General features: G+C 46.8%; 1 protein-coding gene across 1 annotated transcript in view; it reads right to left on the bottom strand.

Moving 5' to 3' along the window:
* Positions 1-14,643: 14,643 nt before the first annotated feature.
* WNT2B (Wnt family member 2B) overlaps positions 14,644-19,264 on the bottom strand; it is a 42,813-nt gene continuing 38,192 nt past the window's right edge. The window contains exon 5 of the mRNA XM_073319951.2: positions 14,644-15,646. Within this exon, the coding sequence (XP_073176052.1) occupies positions 15,417-15,646 (230 nt within the window). The 3' untranslated portion in view covers positions 14,644-15,416. The remainder of the gene's footprint in view (positions 15,647-19,264) is intronic.

Here is a 19,264-nt window from a genome sequence, read left to right on the forward strand (position 1 = left end):
GCAGGAGCTCAGACTAGATGATTATCATGATCCCTTCTGGCTTTAAAGTCTGTCTCTGATAATTAGGCCTTCAAAAGTATGAATGCACTTGTAGAAGCAAAGTTTCCCAACTCTTCAATGTGTGCAGTCTTACATATACTTAGGTTTGGAATGGGATTAGATTTTTATCAGTAAATATCAGTACACATCGATTTCACCATATACACACAAACCGACAAAAAAAAATTCTATTGATAATCGAAATTTAAGATAGGGAATGTAAGAAAAATGCTGCTTGAAAATGTCTTAGTTTGATTTAAGGGTATTTACTTGGTATATTTTGATGTGATGTTATAATTTGTTTTAATGGTTATAAACCTTTCACTTTTTGAATCTGTCTGCTGTCATTAAATAATTGTCTGACCTCCCATAATTTCCTGCAACTGGGAAAATGTAAATCAATAAAAGTGTTTTAAAATAAACACCAATATTCTCCACTGAAATTATAAAAAATTGAATTCTGCCAAGCCGACACATACTTCAGAGTTCTACAATAGCTGCTATCAATCTGTATCAGATAATGATTTTATTCAAGGTAAATTATTTTGTTTTCAAGGTAAAGCATTTTACCTGGATGTCTGTCATTTTAATTAATCCTACTTTATAAATCATATTAACTGTATTCCAGGATATCCGGCTGGAATTTGCCCCTATTAGTTTCTTATACATGTTTAGCAATATAGTAATGTCCAGTCTCCAGACAGAACAGCCCCACTATGCTGAGTATGGCACAAACCCATTGTAAGGCAGCCCTTGCCTTGCAGACCATGTAATAAAATAATTGCTCAGTAATGTAAGAAGAAAAAGACTTCCCCAAAACAAAGGAACGGTCTTTGGGGATTTGTTTTAAAGATATCACCTAGCCAATCTCTGATGGCATTAGGAAGAAACTTTCTCTGTGGACAGGTTATTCCAGAGCTGCCTACTGGAGGGTTAGTTGCTGCTGTCTCCGAAGCAGCTGGTACTTCCGCTGTTGGAAACAGGACACTGGACCATTGCTCTGATCTAGTGTGGCATGTCCTATGTTTTTGTGACAATCTGCTTTACTCTATGAACAAATCCGCTACCATTTTCTGAAGGCTCATTAAGTGAAATTGGAGAATTAGCTTTTTACCCAGCTGCTGAACTTTTCATATTTATAAACACTTGAAGCTTTTGCTTATCTAAGAGAAAATGTGCGTCGTTTGGAGATGTGCAATTCCCTGCCAATACATAACGATTATAGTTCTACACTTCATATAAAAAATCCTAATGTGTCCTGTAACAAGCTGTGTGTGTCGATGCCAAGGGCAAAGGTTTCTTGCCTTGCTAATCTACATCTTAATTCATGGATTTAATGTGAAGGTGCCATATTAAAGGGGGGGAAAGTTTTGGTGGTTTAGAATATGAACTATATCTGTGAGCACTGTCTATTTGTTAGATTGTATTTATAGTATTGAATCAATGGTCTAAGCACTTCTTTCCTGGAAAACTAAGGAAATGTGCCGCATTCCTCCCCCAGCCTCCCTGATCAACATCAAGGGGGTAGAACTTAACGAAGCAGCAGGAAGATTCAGAGCAAAGAGAAACTCCATCCTAACTCCTCCTGTTTCGTCTAGGTGTTTTGGCTCTTTTGGTGTGCAGGTTCCCCCAGTGTTTTGGTGTTATACCAATAAAATAAAAACCAGCAGGATCTTATTAAAGGGGAAAAGGCAAAATACCACATTTATTGTGAATACAGAAAGAATCATAGTAAGCAGTTAGTTATAGCTATAACATTCCATTCAATTTCATATTTATTCACACATTCATTCATACACACACACACACAGGTTCTGCATGGTTGTTATCATAGTTACCAGCCTTAGAGTTGCTCATGCCAAGCCACTGGCCAGGTGGCCTGGACACGAGGAGGGAGCAGGGCCTTGTCAGATGCTCATCTGATGCTCCTGGAAGTTGGCTTGCAGAATCAGACCCCAAAGTTCTCAGTTTCTAGAGTCCATTTTTATAGGAATTTCTTCCTATGCCAGTCTATGGGAATTGCTTCATCATGCTGTTGCTGAATCAATCAGCAGATGGCACATTCCTGACGGCTCCGTGCTTCCAGATGTTATCTTGTTCTTTGGTTCTCCCATCCTTGAGGCTGTTAGGTGGATTCCAGTCTGCTCTCCAGGGGTCCTCTGGTTATTTCCACTTGATGCCTTCTTCAGCCGATGGACACTGGATTCTTAGGCTGGCCCCTCCCTGATCATTCAGTTATTATTCACACCAAGCATCCATACACATACATCCTCTATCTCTATTTTAATCACAATTGTTAACAAAGCAAGATGAATACAACAAAAGGGCGGGGAGTCTCTGGGTGCTGTTTCTGTTGTTACAGAGTATTGCTTTGAGTCTCTCTCTGTGTGAGTGATGGTTGTTACAAAGAATTGCTTTGAGAACAGACTCTGTCTTAGAATATTAAATCTGTACTAACACAATTTGCAGCTTGCAAGTTTCACACAGAGAGGGAGAGAAACAGTATAAAAACCAAGAGACCTCTTAATTAGTAATACCCTGGAATTTAAACTATGGGGAATCAAACTCATTTGTGATTTTAATACAGAACTTCTTTAATAAGATCCAACACTGGCATCCCGCTAGTAGCAGACTGCACCATCTGAGCACAGTGGGGTGAGTTAAATTGAGTTTCAGCTCCTCCTCTGAGTTCTCTTGATTTTTTTGTAGATTTGTCAGCCCCTCCAATATAGGATACAAATTTTTTTTAAAAGTTACTCTTGGATGAGTTTATATACACGTGTGCTGTACAGTGTTATCACATTCCTTGTTGGGACTATACTGTGGCCATGAGTGTCATACAAGGAAACATTAAGGTGCGATTAGAGCAAAGGATTGGAGGCTGGGATCTGCTGGGTTTTATCCCCAGCTCTGTCATTGTCCCATCAACTTCAGACAAGTCACTTACCCTCTGCCTCATTTTGCCCATCTCTAAAATGGGAATAAGACTTTCTATGTCACCGAAGTGTTGAGGGTTTAATGTATCGTGACATGCACTGAGGTTCTGAGATAAGTGTAAGTGTAAACCAGTATTAGTATTAAATTTCTACTCCCTGGTGGAGGTACAGCAGCAGGGATAATGCAGCCTGGGTTTGAGCTGAAGAAAGATGTGGGATTTCTCCATTCGTACTCCAACGGTATGAGAGATCCCCCTGCTTTTTTAACTCAAGCACAAACTTTTCCTGTTTTGTTTCTTCTAGTTCTTTGGGATGCTTCTTTCACCCTTCAGGTTCATTATGGAAAAGATTAAGCGCTTCCTGCCATCCAGTTTCTGGCATCAGCTGACCCAAATTTGACAGGAATGTGTTTTGCACAGTAATGAGTGCTGATATTCTCAGGAACCTTACCACCAGCTCCCGTTGGGCAATGTAGCACTTACCTGGCAGCTAGAGGAGTGAAAGGAAGATAAGCTGCATTACTTAAACTGTTGTCCTCCATCTTGTTAATGGTGCTTAAAGTAACCAAATCCCTTGTTTGGCCTTAGGATCTATAATCATTTAAGAAAACATTTTTGTTGAACAATAACTTGTTTGCTCCCTGAACCAGATGTACAAGTCGATGTACTTTCTCTGTACTAAACTTCAGAACATAATAAATCAGGCAGATGTTTTCAGTGTTGGCATTTCCTTCTGAACTGTAAATAATGATACCTTCACTAGCCAACCTCCCTGGTTTAAGTATTCTTAAAGGCCTGAGTACAGTTCTGCACTCTCTTTATTAGAAGGCCACTTTTGTAAGTAGCTGAATTTGCTGACCCTTTAAGTGGCTGTTTAAGACAGGTTACACTAGACAGTAAGCAGCATGAGCAGTCTAGTCTGCTTATGTCATATCCCATAGGGTTGCATTGCACAAGGAAACTAAGGTGCAAACTTAGAAAAAGCTTCTGGATTCAGTATTCAGATCGTTCTAGGTTAAATGCTAAACACTCTGCCTTTGTTTTTGTTTTCAAAGCGAAAGGATTTAAGAATTGGCTTTTAAAGTGCCCCCAAAATGCTTGAGATACCTATATATGAGTCATTTTGTGAGGCAGGGACTGCTAAAGGTAGGTCCAAGATACATACTTGCATCCACTGATTCTGAAGTGTGAAAACAACGTAAACTTTGAGCACTCCTGAGAGGGATAGCACACTTACGTAGATTTCTACTGGTCAGTAACGAAAAGAATCTCCCAAAGGAGGTAGCTGGCAGCACCATGGCTTGGGACAATTGAAACGAGACATCCGGGGGAAAATTGCCTGTTTTGTGCTTACAGGGCTTGGGTCTCTGTTCCTCCTTATTGAGGAAACAAAACCACACTAACCTTGACCCCTTGAAGTATGGAGGTCGTAAAAATGTAACATACGTAAATGTAAAGGTATCTGCTTTTGGGTGGGGGAGGTGTCTATTAATAAATATCAGTGTTTATCTGCATTCACTTCTGGAGTCCCAGGGAGGCTGTACAAGGCTGCTATCCTCACATTTCAACCATCTCACAGAGGTCTCAGGAGTGCAGCAACTTGTGATGCTTTTCACTGCACTCTGGGCACGTAACTCAGATTGTGGGGGCCGATAGAGTCCTCTCACACCCTGCTTCTTGTTACTGCCAGCCAAATGCAGAATGACTAACTTCTATGCCTTTAATGGAAGAAGCTGCTGCATATCCTCATGTTACTGTTTGACAACACATAACTCAAGATCAGTAAGGAGGGGTTTGACACTCGAGGTTCTTTTGACCATTTCTTTAAGCGCTTCTGTGGTCGTGCTGCTTAATGGAGTCAGGGCTCCTGAGGAGATGAGGGTATTCTAATCGGTACAGATAAAGTCCATGTTTAGCCAAACCTTTGATCCTGTGGAAGCATCCCCTCCCACCAGCCCCTCAGTGCAGTCTCAGGTCCTAGCCAAGGAACAGGTGGGCAAGGTCGGGGTCTGAAATCTGATCTCAAACAGTGGCAATGCAGTCTCAATAGGCTACATAAGGGATGTTTCCCCTACCGTTCAGATTTTCCCCGTAATTCCCTCTTGATGCAGGAGTTGGCTAATCCATGCTCAATTTGTCACTGAAGGACTGTGAAGCGGCCAGTCATTAGCATATCCATTTCTTGAGTATCTCTTATGTCACAATTGTGTCTGAGAGAAAGACCCCCCTTTGGTAGGCACCAGGGCCCAGCATTATCATCTCCTACTGTACAGTTGCATTAACGGGGCCTTTGCTGTAAGCAGTAGGTAAAATACTTGATTTCATTTAGGAGGAGTCAAGAGGGAAGATCTACAGAAAGATACTGACAAAGTTTTGGAGTTCTCCAACTACCCGTAGGTAATTTTCTCAACTTTTCCTTCCAGTTGAATATAAGCCAGTGGGGCTATTTCTCACTGTGGAATCATTGCTGTGATTAATAGACATGTTGTGCTCATGTAATTTCACTTCATGGCCCACAGGGGCCCAGAAGGTAACCAATCTAATGCTTTTTAAAGTTGAACATTTTCCAGCATTTGTGTGGGGTTATAAATGAAGCCCTGCCTCCCATGTATCATCCCAAGAGCTGCTTTCTCTCACTGTCCTCCCCTGACATAACAGTAACAGAAAGGGGATGGGCTTGTGCCGAAACTAGTGCTAGCAACTTCCCCTGTCATGCAAATCTGCTAGCCTTTCCACCGCTGTCAGGGATTCTTAATGAGGGAGCCGCTCTGCTTCATTTCTTAGGGGAACCACACATGCCTTACATAGCATTCCTTTGCCACTTGTGAGCAGTGTCCCAGCACCTGACCATACATTGCAATGCCATTTAACTATCCCTCAGTGGTATGCACAGGTACATCTATAGAAATGAGTAATGACGACTGCTCAGGGAAGATAGAAAAATCAACTATTGTTATCATGTGTTCCATTTAAGAATTTTGAAGCAAAGTGCAACACAATAACCTGAAACACACCCAGCTCCTCACGGAGGCGCACGCCCCATCATTTACCACCCGCACAACTACACAACCAGCCCACACAATAGCCACAAACATCATTCAAGCCTAGAAGTCAGTTGAGTCAGTGAGAAGTGATGGAAACAGCTGCAAGCATGGCTGAGAGTGCTCTGTGTTTCAAATATCGCCAGGTTTGTTGTTCACCGGGCTTTGCAGTCCATTGCCCTCCAGCTCTGAAATTCTCAGCCATTTTGGGCTTTTTACACGACTTTATGAATTACCCCTGAGACACAACATAGACTTTCGGCTGCTCGTTTATCTATAACTTTGTCAGGACTGAGATTTCAAAGCCACCTACAGGAGGTAAGTGCTCAGATTCCACTGGAAGTCAGTGGGCTGGGATACCAATTCTCTCAGGCCCATTTAACGCACTCAGCCAGGGAACATAGTCTCTCTTTGTGGTGGTCCCTTTTTTATGCTCCTAAACTGAGGCCTGGATAAATGAATGATTCAGAGAAATAAACCTGTTTCTGCTAGAAATTCTCTCTATAATTTAGTCCCCTTTGCACAGGTATGAGCGTTTCCTGTTTCTGCAACATCTATCAAATAAATCCTGTAATTAAAACGATTTCCACTCACTGACCTGCTGTGACTGATGCGGCATTTTGCGGGTTGCAATATGTTTCTGTGTAGCAGGGTCTGTGTGAGACGACATCATTTCCTTCAGGCTTCTAAGCCAAAGAGGGAAGGCCCTTGGTGAAGTAGGATTCCTAGTGATTTATTTACAACACTGCAAGCCTTTTGTACAGGTGCGTGTGCCACTCACTTCACTCGTATCCATCAGCGTGTGTGTAGTGACAGCACTACCCACGGGGTGGGAATGCACTGCTCCCCAAGCGCAGTGTAAGTGTAATGTTGGCACGAAGAAAGCCCTGGCCTGGCTGGGGCAGTTTTGCTGCAGCCTAATTCCCACTTACTGCGTCCAATTTATTTATTCCCCACCCCCTCGTTTTGGAATTGTTGTGAAGGTGCCAAGGCTCATAGATCCCTGACTCTGAGCGAGGCAGGGTTCAGGGGTCACAGGCAAAACCATTAATAACAAGGTGCAAACGGCTGGTTTATATGTAACGTGAAGCTTTTTACTTATTTCGTTTTTGCACTTTGGGGGCTCGGTCTGGTTGCTTACGGAGCACTTGGTGTCTGGTACCTGTGTTGGCTGAGAGCAGGCAATTGGGTTTCTACAGGGCTTTGGAGGAATGCAGCAAATTGTTCTCTGGTGTTGTAATTCTGCAGCAGTAGCTGGAGCTTATTTGTCTTCCAGTTATTAAATACATGCTCATCCTTTTTCTCTCTGGGAAGCAATGGGTGAAAACCTCCAGAAATACAGACTGGAGAGGGGTTAGCGGGTGCGGGGTGGTACAGGGGCCTGCCTCGCTCCTTCAGCTGGATCACAGGTCTCTAGTACCAGCAGATCGAAGAGGTTAAAAAGTGAGCTAGTTCCCCAGAAGGAGGTGGATGCTCTTATCGGATTCCCATGGTCATAAATTAACTGAACCGATCCTTTCGGGGCTGGGGGAGAGGACCAGCACTCCCCAGTTTGCTAGTATCTGGTGCTGGGGTGTGGGAGCCAAGGCCCAGGATTTCAGGGTCAGAAGGGCTGCAGAGGCAGGGGGTTCCTCTCCCGAGGAAGCAGAGGACAGGGCAGCTGCTGAAGGTGCACAGAGAGCGGGAGGTGAGGAAGAGGTGCAGTATAAAGTCCTGCCCAGCAGCCTATGGGCAGCGCCAGCTTTCCATGTATGTTGCACTTCAAAAGAGCGAACGGGCATCTCATTTGCCTTTGGGCAGCTGGCTTCCACTGTTCTTTATCCAGGTTGCAGTGTAGGGCGATTGCCGCTGTGCCCTCCACTCTGGGGTTATATAGACCATGGCAGCAGAAACCCACGCCCACCTTGAACCCTCTATGGTCTCACTCCGTCCAGTCTCCTGCCACCCATTCACTCTGCTTCCCTGCCCCATTGCGCCCTTCTGGCCACCAGCCAGCCTCCCTCCCTCCCTGTCAGGGCATCGCATGCCCTGCTGCCTGTGGCTTGGCAGAGGTGGGTTGCTGTCTCTCGTGCTGCCTGTCTCTTTTGAGCTTTGCCTCTCCTCTGAGCCACTTCCCCTTCAGTCCGGATTGGAAACCTGCGAAACCCTTTCTGAGCCCTTCGGTGCACGGAGGATGCTGTGTAACGCACTGTCTCTACCATAATTCATTGTATTAGACTGGTTCCATGGGGCTAATGTCTCTCTCTCTCTAGGTTTCAGAGTAGGGGATCTCTTCTCCTTAGTCTTTGGCTCCTTGTTTGTTTGGTGAATTCCTGGCTCTAGCCCTGGAGCATTGTCCAGTGATGCATTCCTCTGTGCTTGTTAGTCTCTGAATTATGCAACCACAGCTTGGGCTCAGAAACACCCTGCTGTCTAGATGTTCCCTGTAATCCCGCTGTAGGCTATCATCAGTCATTCAGCAGACTCTGTGGCTAGTGCGTTCTCTTGTCCTGAGTCATCAGCTGAGATTCCAGGGCCGTAATCCAGCCCTTCCCCCTCCTCCAATGCTCTCTGGGGCAGCCTCCCATGTCTCATGTTCAGTAATAATGGACTTGGAGGCGGTAACCAAACCAAACAAAGTCCTCCCACGTGGGTCACAACAGGTTATGCAACAAAGGTCCCAAGAACTCTGACCCTGGGGCTTGGCGCTTGGTCCCTGCTGGGGGGGAACATGACTGCTTGGTGAGCACATGTGCGTATCCCCCCCCCAAGGTGACAGCTAGTGGCTGCTGGCAGAGCTCCTTGTGTCCATGCACACACACAGGAGAAGCGCACAGCATGGGCTGTTGGCTAAGTGTACAAATTGTTGATGGGTCTATGGCAGCAAGGAGGCACTTTCAGGGCTGGGGCGCATTGGAGCATCCCCCTGGCTTTCCTTAAGAGCCTGTTACTGACCTTAACCATGTCTTGTAAGTAGCACCATGTTATCTACGAAGAGCGTGTCATTGTGTAGCCAGGGTGTAGTGCTGGCTCTCGCTCATGCCCGGCTTCTGAGGAGGAAAATTCTGTACTCAATCTCTGTCCATTTAGAAGTGTAGGATACATCCAACTGGTGCTTCATTTGTAATGAAACTGGTGCCCGGGCTCAAGCAATTGTTTTACATTCATAACGGATGCAGCAAGCCTAGAGTGCCGGGGCTCAGCCCTGGCACAAATTAAGCACAGCATACTACTTCTTACCCAGCCTCATTATGTGTCCTGTCCAAGATCTCAGCTTCACAGACATCCATTCAGAAATCCATCAAGCAATTAATTCTGCTGCTTGTCTTTTGGTTCAGAGAGGCCTTGATGAATTTCAGGATGATTAGCACGCGATCTTCCATGGAGGGCTTTCCATACACTTAGCACAGATCACTTAAGAGAGGTTAGTGAGTGGAATCGAGTATCCCCTGACAAGACTCCAGCCTTAGTAAGCTCTTACAGATAGAAAACATCTGCTTTCTAAGGAGGCTTGTGGTGAATGGAGGGGGAGTTTGTCGGTCCCGTTTGTAGCAGAGCACAAGGGAGGTCTGAATTTCATTAGCCCTGCAAATGGAAAGTCTCCACATTAAGCACAAGAAGGTAGTTCCATATAGCCAACTTATTTCTAATTGCTAGATATTTAATTACTAATCCCTTGTCTGATGCTAGAACAAAGGGCAAACATTAGCTGTCTCATAATGGCCTCTGTGTAGTCACAGATGGGTGGAGAGGCAAAGGGAGTTCTCCAAGGCTGCACAGCAAGTTGGTTGCAGAGCCAGGAGAGAGCCCTCTGCTAACCATCCCTATCTAGGGGGAGGGATAGCTCAGTGGTTTGAGCACTGGCCTACTAAACCCAGGGCTGTGGGCTCAATCCTTGAGGGGGCCATTTAGGGAACTGGGGCAAAAATTGGGGATTGGTCCTACTTTGAGCAGGGGGTTGGACTAGATACCTCCTGAGGTCCCTTCCCACCCTGAGATTCTGTGATTCTAACGCCACTGTCCTTCTCTGTGCTACTTTGGACATGATTCAGTATCATCGATACAAGCTCCTTTGTTTATGCAACCCACTCAAACCCAGGGAAGTGTCAGGCATCACTGCCTGCCCTGTGCCTTATCCCATGCACAGCTGGGAAAAAAGAATACATTTCTACATTGCTAGGGCTGGGATGTGCATGCAGTCCTGCTTGGACTCCTCCTCTGGCCTTAAGCAAACCACGCAAGGCCCAGCTTTCAAAGGTGTTCAGCACCTGCAGCTCCCCTTGGTTTCAGCTGCAGTTGTGCTTGAAGATCTGGCCCTTAACTCTCCTGCTTTGGTCTTGCTGTTTGCAAGACTGGGATAATCCTGCGCAGTTGATGAATGTCTATCATGCTAAGGACCACCTTTGTGGGGAGAACATAACTTTAACATTTCCTGCCTTGTGTGCAGGTCACACGCACCCAACCTGAGTGATCTCCTAGACGTATTCCAACATTGGTTCACGCACCTGCCTGCACGGTTTCTCTCTACCTGGGTGAGTGCCTCGCACAGATCCGGCACAGCTCATCTGAAATATTTTGGAACTTGTTATTGCCTTATTGGGAGTGTATTAAAGCTCAGATTGTATTTTCCCAGTCCCTCAGATGTCACACTTCTGCCCTGTTTAAATAGATGTAAGCATCGACAGAGGAGTGACACATCCCCTACCTGCCCCTTGTGCAACCAAGTCACTCCCTAATTTTGCATAAAAATTCACCTCCCCCACGCATCTCATGTCTACCATGCATTGTAAGCTTATTGGAGCCAGAATTGAGACTTTTGTCTGTAATGTCCTATAGAAAAAATGATTATTTTGCCTCTGGCTGCTCATTCCCCTTCATCTGTCTCCAGTAATGTCCCTAGGAGAAGCACACATTGGTAGTGGTGGATTGTTTCATTTGCATTTATTTGGACCCCTGTGATTTTTGCTGCTTCTTCGTGCCTAAAAAACTAACCCAAAAGGCAGGGCGGTCTTGTGATGCACTAGAGTGGGACTCAGGAGATCTGGCTTCAGTTCCTAACTCTGCGACAGACGCCCCTGTGTGCCCCTAAGAGGCAAGTCACTTAGTCTCTGTATGCCTCAGTTCCCCACCTGTGAAGTGTGGAGAATACTTCCTTTTTCTCATCCTTTGTCTACCTGGTTTATTTAGGACTATACATTCTTTGGGGCAGAGACCGTCTCACACTAGATATGTGCAGCCCCCAGTGCAATGGGGCCTTATATCTCACTTGGGGCCTCTAGCCGCTTCTCTAATAACTGTTAACAGACATCCTTAATCCACTGCCCTGTGTCATTATAATTCCCCGTCATGCAGGGTTGGGGAAGGCCACAATTACCAGTGCTTGAGAGGCTTGCCCCTTCAGCTGCTGCCCCACCGTGAAATGATGCTTTCCCAAGGTTAACCTCGTAGAGTTGGTGTGGTTTGCAGCTTGGAAGGGAAAGCCAATAAACCCCAGTGGCTGAGGCAGCCTGCCAGCATTGTTGGATGGTGCTCAAGACTTTTTTCTCCATTGCTTTAAAATACTGAACACCCACGTTCAGGGAGAAAAAATATTCCAAGGCTTCAATGGCAATTCATGATGAAGGTGCAGCACATGTCCTATCATTCATCAGGTGGGCCTGTAAACCAGCAACACTGTATTTCTGCCAGAGGAGCACTCCCGAAAGGTCTGCAGGGAGACGGAAAAGTTTCTTCCGCTCCGAGGGCACTGGGGTCCTTTCTGGCCCATTTTGGGTGCATTACCCACATTAGTTTGTCTTAAATTGATGGCAGATGGGGCCGTAATGAAGATAAATGAGGGGTGCTCTTCCTGGTAGATTAGATCTGGCACTGGTGAACACGTCCGCTACAGCAGGTTTGAAATGCCCTGGGTGGAGTACAAGCCCTTCTCCTCCCCTTAATCTGCAGGAATTCCACCAACACCCTTTGGCGAGGAAACAAATTGCTGTGAAAATTGCATAATGTCGGAAACCCAGAGGAGTTTGGAAAGCCCAAGGGGAGGCACCAGAGATGAACAAACCTGACCTTGAACCAAAGCCTTGCATCAGCTGAGAGAGGCTGGGAGCTGCTGGTGGGCGCTCTACTGCCTAATATGAGCACCGTTCAAACGAGAAACCGCCTCTGCTCCCTCTCCGCTGGCTGCAAGGCCCAGAGTGAGGTACAACGGAGATCCGGGGACAATGGCTTTGCACCATGGCCACGCAGAAGGGAACGCCTCTGCTCCAGTGCACGGTGCGTACATTGTCGTGTGCCCCGAGCCTGCTGCTGCTGTGCACCTGTCAGGTAGGGAACAGCTGCGAAAATGGCTTGTTGTTAACTGGGATGAAACATGTGAGTGACAATCGCAAAGCGAAGGAGTTCAGGCGCTTCGGCCTGGCTTTTGGAAGAGGCAGGTATAAAATCTGGACTTGATAAAGCAAGGTTGAGAGAAGACTTTGTCCTGCCTGTCTAAAGGACACATCAGTGCCTGGAGGCACCAGCCTTTTGGGCCGTGGAAACCCAGTGCACACATGGCGAAAGCAATTTCATCCATCCCAGGAGTTCAGCAGGGGCTGGTAACGCGCTGCAGATACAGACTGGGCCGTAACAGATGTACCGTCTCGTAGTGCTGATGAAATGCCCCCTCTAGTCCGTGTTCACACACACACACCCATCCAGTGCTGCACGGGCCCTGCTCTAGGCTGGCCGAGGGGTGAGTTCTTTGCCACTGCATTTCACACAAGACTCTAGTTAAAGTTTCAGCTCATTACCTTGTCTATATGAAAAGGATTCAGCAGGGGCCAGACGGGGAGCCCCTTCCACACCTGGGCAGACCACACCAACTTGCCACGCGGAGGCGGGGATTCACAGCTTGGCTCACCAGCAAACGCTTTAGATTCCTGGGATGCGTCTAGGTAAGCTGGTTCCCCCACTACTTCAGCCTAGTCACTCCTGAGGCAGAGCTGGGTAAAACCACAGTCCAGGGCAGGAGCTTCATTCCGAACAGTGAAACGGCACAGGCATGGTTTAAAAATAATAATAAAAAAATCCCTTTGCTTTAATCCCTCCCTGCCCCCGTTCTGCTGGCTGCATCTCTAACGGCTGAGTGCTCGAGGAGGCTAATCGTCAGAGAGTTTTCCCAGCTCTCTGAGGCGTGGTGGAAATACAAAGAGGTACAGAAAACAGACAGGACTCCCCCCCGCCCCCCCCCCTTTTTTTTTGCAGCTGAAAAAAATGTAACCATTGAATTGTCCATTGCCATGGAAACCAGTGGGCCATGTTTCCACGGAAGTTGGGTTTCATTCCAGTTGCTTTAGGGTTATGATACCTTTGCAAACTTGCATGAAAATGTACAGGGTCAGCACGCCGTTTACTCGCCTGCCCTTCAGCAGAATGATTGATCCTGGAAACCCCGTGACACTTTACTCAGCCATCACACAAGCATGACTCGCCCTGGGCAAATAGGGAAGCAAACTTGGGGAGGAGAGTTTAGAGGCATCCTTTACAATTTGATTCAGTATCGTGGCATTTCATATGTATTTCCTTTAAAGGACTTGTATAGAATGACACAAAAATGAACTATACATGTATCCCAGTAAATACACTGCTGCAAACCCACCAGGCGGGAGGTAGTGTATCAGACACACTATATTACAGTTTTCAGAGTAACAGCCGTGTTAGTCTGTATTCGCAAAAAGAAAAGGAGGACTTTTGGCACCTTAGAGACTAACCAATTTATTTGAGCATGAGCTTTCGTGAGCTACAGCTCACTTCATCGGATGCATACCATGAAGTGAGCTGTAGCTCACGAAAGCTCATGCTCAAATAAATTGGTTAGTCTCTAAGGTGCCACAAGTCCTCCTTTTCTATATTACAGTTAACTCCTACGGCACAATACTGCCCACCACAAATAGTGGCCCAGTCAGTCTATATGCAAACATTACACTGGGTTAGCTAAATCCGTTTCTGAACCAATTTAGTAAAATTGGTGTGACCTGCTGGTTAGGAAAGTCTTAAACCAGTTCAGAGTGGCTAACAAATCAATGTAAAGCACCCTTAAACCAAATGGAGAGCTGACTGAGCTGAGCTGACTGAACTATACTCATTCAGAAATGGTAGTTGGTGCAATTTCTGTGTGTAGACCAGACCTAATTTAGGGCCTGCGGTGGTGGGGGGCCAGGGGTAGTGTGTGTGGGGTGCTAACAAATATTTTTTTCTATCAACTTCAATTCTGGTCAATAATGTGGAAGTTTTAGCAACTCAGCGAAACTCTGGAGGCTAACCTAGTACACTGTGCAGTCAGGCGGCTTACACAGAGACCTGCCTGCCCATGAGGCAGCCAGCAGTAGGGACAGGAGGCTGGAGTATATGAACCATTGGTCTGTTCTGGTGGGACATGTCTGGCATGCTGACGATCTTCACGGAAAACCAAGAATGATCATTTCAGTGGAAATCTCACTGGAAGACGGCACCAGGCTTTAAGCAGAGTGGGGAAGCAGGTTGGTTTCTGTACTGGAGACTGTGCAGAGAAGCTCTTGCTCCCAGTCACATGTGTAGTAATGCACAAAGCAAAGAGCGCTGGTTTCTGATATAAGTTTATAATGAATTTTATCTTAAAATAATAAAGCAGTATACACAACATACAATGAGTTTTACAAAGAGCCACTGTTATATTAGTTTACTTTAACACCTACCAGTATCTTCACAGACTCTTTGCTCTCTTTCTTTCTCACTCGATGGATATTTTTTTCCTTTAGCAGTTATTCAGATTTTGGGTGACAATTTGCAACTCTGCCTGTCATCTTCATTGAGGAGTGGAAGAAAAGTCCACTTACAAAGAGTTGCTCTTGTCATCTTATGTCTATAGTGCAGCCGTGCATTAACATGCTGGGTCTGTTTGAGACCATCGAGCTTCCTTAGGCTTTGCAACATCCTTCCTTGGGCCTTGCTAAAAACAAAGCAAAGAGAGAGAGCTTTCTGCAAGGATTTCATTGTTCGCTCTAGGTTGGTGATGGTGGTTTGGGTTTTTTTTTTTTGGTTTTCTGGTGAAATTTAATTTATAGCAACAAAATTCTTTAGGGACACACAGGGACCAGTCACTCACATTCCGATGATCGGTCTCAAGTTCGTAAGCAGCTGCGCTGACCTTTTGCAGGATGACAATGGGCAGAGGAAGCTTCACAGTTTACGCAATGATTGCAGACTCCTTCTAGGGAAGGGGATAGTTTTGCTGAGCAAGTTGGAAGGGTCCACGGTATCTCCTGGGAAATGTAGTCCTGTCATTAGTGCTTTGCACAATTAATTAAATAAAAGCCATGCAGCTGAACTGCAGCTCCCGGAATGCCATGGCCCATGGAGCACAGGTCGTGCCTGACTTTGTTTTTCCCTCTCTGCTTCCCGTCTCCTCACGTCTGGTCTAACCACTCGGCCCGCTTCGGTGCTTTGCACGTGTGCACATCAACGGTGTCCTCGCACTCCTTGCAGCGCACGGCGCAGCACCAGTGGAATTTGCACTCGCACTTGGTGATACGCGTGACGCGGGTGGTGTCATAGCCCCGGCCACAGCACATAACCTCACAGCCGTCAGTCCCACGTGACAGCTTATGGCACACGCGACCCGCCGTCCCCAGGGAGCCTGTGGGAAGGAAGCAAGGGTTCATTACACTGTCCCTGCTCAATCTCGCCATGAATGAAAACGCTCCATGGTGGCCCCTTGCATAGTTCTTGGGAGGATGTCCCACCCATTGCTATCAGGGGCTCTCTGCAACCAACTACTGTCCATCCAGACTGTAAGGTCTGTGGGCCAGGGCCTGCCTGTTTTGTTCTCTGTCTGAACAGCCCCTCGCATGATGGGACCAGGTCAGGATTGGGGGGCCACTAGGCCCTACTGCAATATAAGTTGGAGAGACTGAGTTTAAACACATGCTGTTTTAGCAGTGTATGAGCTCCTAATTTACTGGCTTTACATGGTAGGTTCTTGGGTGCAGGGATTGCACTGTGCCTTGTGGGTTAACAGCAGTAAGTTTACAGATCTATGGACGAATTGTCTTTCTGCCTTAGCATTCAGCTCCCTCGCCCAGAGAGGACGTGACTCCTTACACAACAGCCCTGGCATCTTTCTATGCAATGCAGAGCACAATTTTCTGGATGAATTTTCAACCAACCACATCCTTGAACCATGTTTCATTTGTATCCTGTGGCTCATAACTCACAGGGCAGATGGGTTCAGAAATAGAGACACTTTGCCCCAAGCTGCTCTGAGAACTGGCCCCCATGGTAGAGCCTGGTCATACGAAGTGGCCTGCCTTGAAGTCCCGGATCCTGTGTTAAGCCCATAAACAAAAGCACAAGCGTGGCATCTACTGGCTAGTGCTCAGGAATCATTGGGACCCAATTCCCCGTGATCCTGCACCTCAGGCTGATGATTAGACCAGTGCAACATGGGTGGGAACCACTGCCACGTTGGCATGGTGCCATTCCACACTCACTCTCCACTGGTGTAAATTACTGCACCAGGCGCAGGGAAATGGGGAATTGGTTCCCACACATGAGGGCCTCTGCATGCATGGACCTAAATGGGATCAGCTAAGCCCCCTTAACAGCAGCAGGGAAATACCCAGTCATGCATGCTTTAAACAACACGGAGAGCCTCTGCTACCTTAGCCCCTCCTGCTGCCCTGGGGATCTTCCTCGCACGTCTACCTGTGTGCACAACCAGGGCTAGCCCTGGGCTCAGGCTCGCCGCTGCTTGTTTGGAAAGCGCTGCATACCCGGGGTGATTTCCCAGCTGCCTTTCCTAGCCCAGAGCCTTCCAGCTGCACCAGCTCATCAGCCAGAAGGGCTGGGAAGCCAGACCCTCGTGGCAGCTCCTAGTGTGTGAGAGGTGGAGATTTGGAAGCAACCTCCTAAAATGGCTGAAACTCTCCTATTAAACATCCCCTCAGATTTGCTAATCTTCCCTGCCCACCCCAGCCCACCCTCTGTCCATGCACTAATCTGTTCTCTGAGCCAGGTACAGGCCACGGCTATCCCCCTCACCCCCCTCTCGTCTTTGCTGTTTGGCTCTGCATTCCCTGGGTTTGCTCTCTCGCTGTGCCTGGTCCTGTCTCCCCTGGGGTGAGTTAGTTGGAGCTGGATGGAACACACAGCAGCCCTCCCTTGAGCTCTCCCCACTAGCGCGTGTCAAATTCCCTTCACTTCTGGTTTAATTATCCTGTATGATGGCTGGAGAGGCTGAGTTACTAGGAGCAAAGGTTTATACACAGCAGGAAGCTACTGGACCTGGGACCTGTACCAAGCCATCAGCAGACAGCTGGCTTGAGTGTCCAGTTAAGTGGCCCTGGCCAACCCCGATTTAGAAGTGGAAATGTCTCACTCCAGTTGTGAGGTCCTCTCCAGGGCTAACGGCCTTTGCAAAGCTGTTGCAGCTGCCAGTGAACTGGCTTCTCTGGTCACGCAAAGAAAAAAACAAGGATCGGGGCCTGGTGCTGCTCTGAAAACCCCATTGAAAGGTTTGTTCATTGCTCTCTGCAATGGTCTAGGTAGGTAAGGGAGACTTTGAGTGACTGAAGATCGCTTTGGAAGATTTTGCTTAGCTTTGCCCTGGTGCAAATGAATGGGGTTACTCTGGATTAACACCAGTGTAACGGTCAGCCAGACCGGCTGACTCCCAGCCTCTGAAATGGAGACAGAGTTTAGATAGGACTAGTTTAAACTTGCAGGTTTAAACTAGGGTAAATGGTGAATTCTCTGTAACGTGAAATCTTTAAACCATGATTTGAGGACATCAGTGACTCAGCCAGAGGCTAGGGAGCTCTTTCAGGAGCGGGCGAGGTGTGGTGGCCTGCAAGGTGCAGGAGCTCAGACTAGATGATCATGATGGTCCCTTCTGACCTTAAAGTCTATGAGTCTATTGGCGGATGCAGCAAGGTCTAGTGGGAAGAGCAAAGAACTGAGACAGGACTTCAGGGTTTCCAGCTCTGTCCTCTGATTCACTGCAAAACCTTGGGCAAGTTACTTCACTCCTCTCTACTTTGATTCCCACTGCGGTAACACAGGGTAATAGTTACTAGAGGGGGGTTGAAATTTTGTCAAAAAGAATGGTTAGTTTTTCATTCAAAACTTTTATTTTTGACAAATGTTCATGTTTTCATTGAAAACAAACAAACTTTTGGGTATTAAACTGAAACTGTGCTAGATTTGGGGGTTTCATTTTTTTATCAAAACCCTCTCCCCTTGGGGGAGGAGAGGGAATTCTTTCCTGAGCAGCTCTTGTCACTTCCTGCTATGCAGGTTGATGTTTGTGCAGCGGAAAGTGCTTTGCGAGTCTCTGATGGAAGGGGATAGTGTAACCCACACACCTCCTGCATGTGGTGTTTTGACCCATCTACTGGCACCAAGCCCACTTAGTGAGAGAGATAAAAGGAGTCTGCTCTACAGCCTTAGCTAACATCCAGTTGGCCTTTAGCTCATGCAGTAGAGATTCATGCACTAAGCTCCAGAGGTCCCAGGTTCAATCCTATCTCCTGGGGACTGTTGGCATTACACTAGTGCCGTGTGTGGGTTTAGTATTTGGGACACGTTTTAAACAACTCCCCCAAAACAAGCAAGACTGAAAAGTCAAGTCATTTGAGTCTCTTTTCTGACTGACTTCACGGTGCACGGCACAGCCAGGACGTCAGGGCATGTCTACACTGTAGCTGGGGGTGAGCCTTGCAGCCCAGCTTGGCAGGTTGTCTGCACAGCATTTTGGAGCCCTTGGCAGTGAGCCTCCTGCCCCGACTCCACAAACTTGGGCTAGCACTGTAGAGACAGCTGTGTAGACAGCCGTGGCTGGGACTCTGACGCCTAGGGATGCGGGCGGGTTGGAGAGCCTGAGCTCCAGCCTGGGCCACAACATCCACACTGCTATTTTTAGCAAGCTAGCTCCAGTGCTTGTATGTGTCTGTCATCCGGGTCCAGGAGTCTCGCTCCAGCTGCAGTGTAGACGCACCCGCCGAGTCCAGCCGCAGAGCCCTGCCGTGCATGGCTGCAATCGCAATGGAATTCCAGTTGCATGATTAATAAACCACGGGCTATTTGGTTTTAATTTGCTATGTTGTTAGGGCTTTTTAGAGCTAGTTGGAAAACGAGTCATTGTGAAACGTTTTTGAATTCTTTTGCTGCTTTTTAGAATTTTTTCACAAATTAAAAATTCAGACCAAAAAATCCCCAAATGGTGAAAAAAATTATTCAACAAAATTTAAGTTTTTTT

The sequence above is a fragment of the Lepidochelys kempii genome, chromosome 21, assembly GCF_965140285.1.
Source record: "Lepidochelys kempii isolate rLepKem1 chromosome 21, rLepKem1.hap1, whole genome shotgun sequence".
Lineage (NCBI taxonomy): Eukaryota > Metazoa > Chordata > Testudines > Cheloniidae > Lepidochelys > Lepidochelys kempii.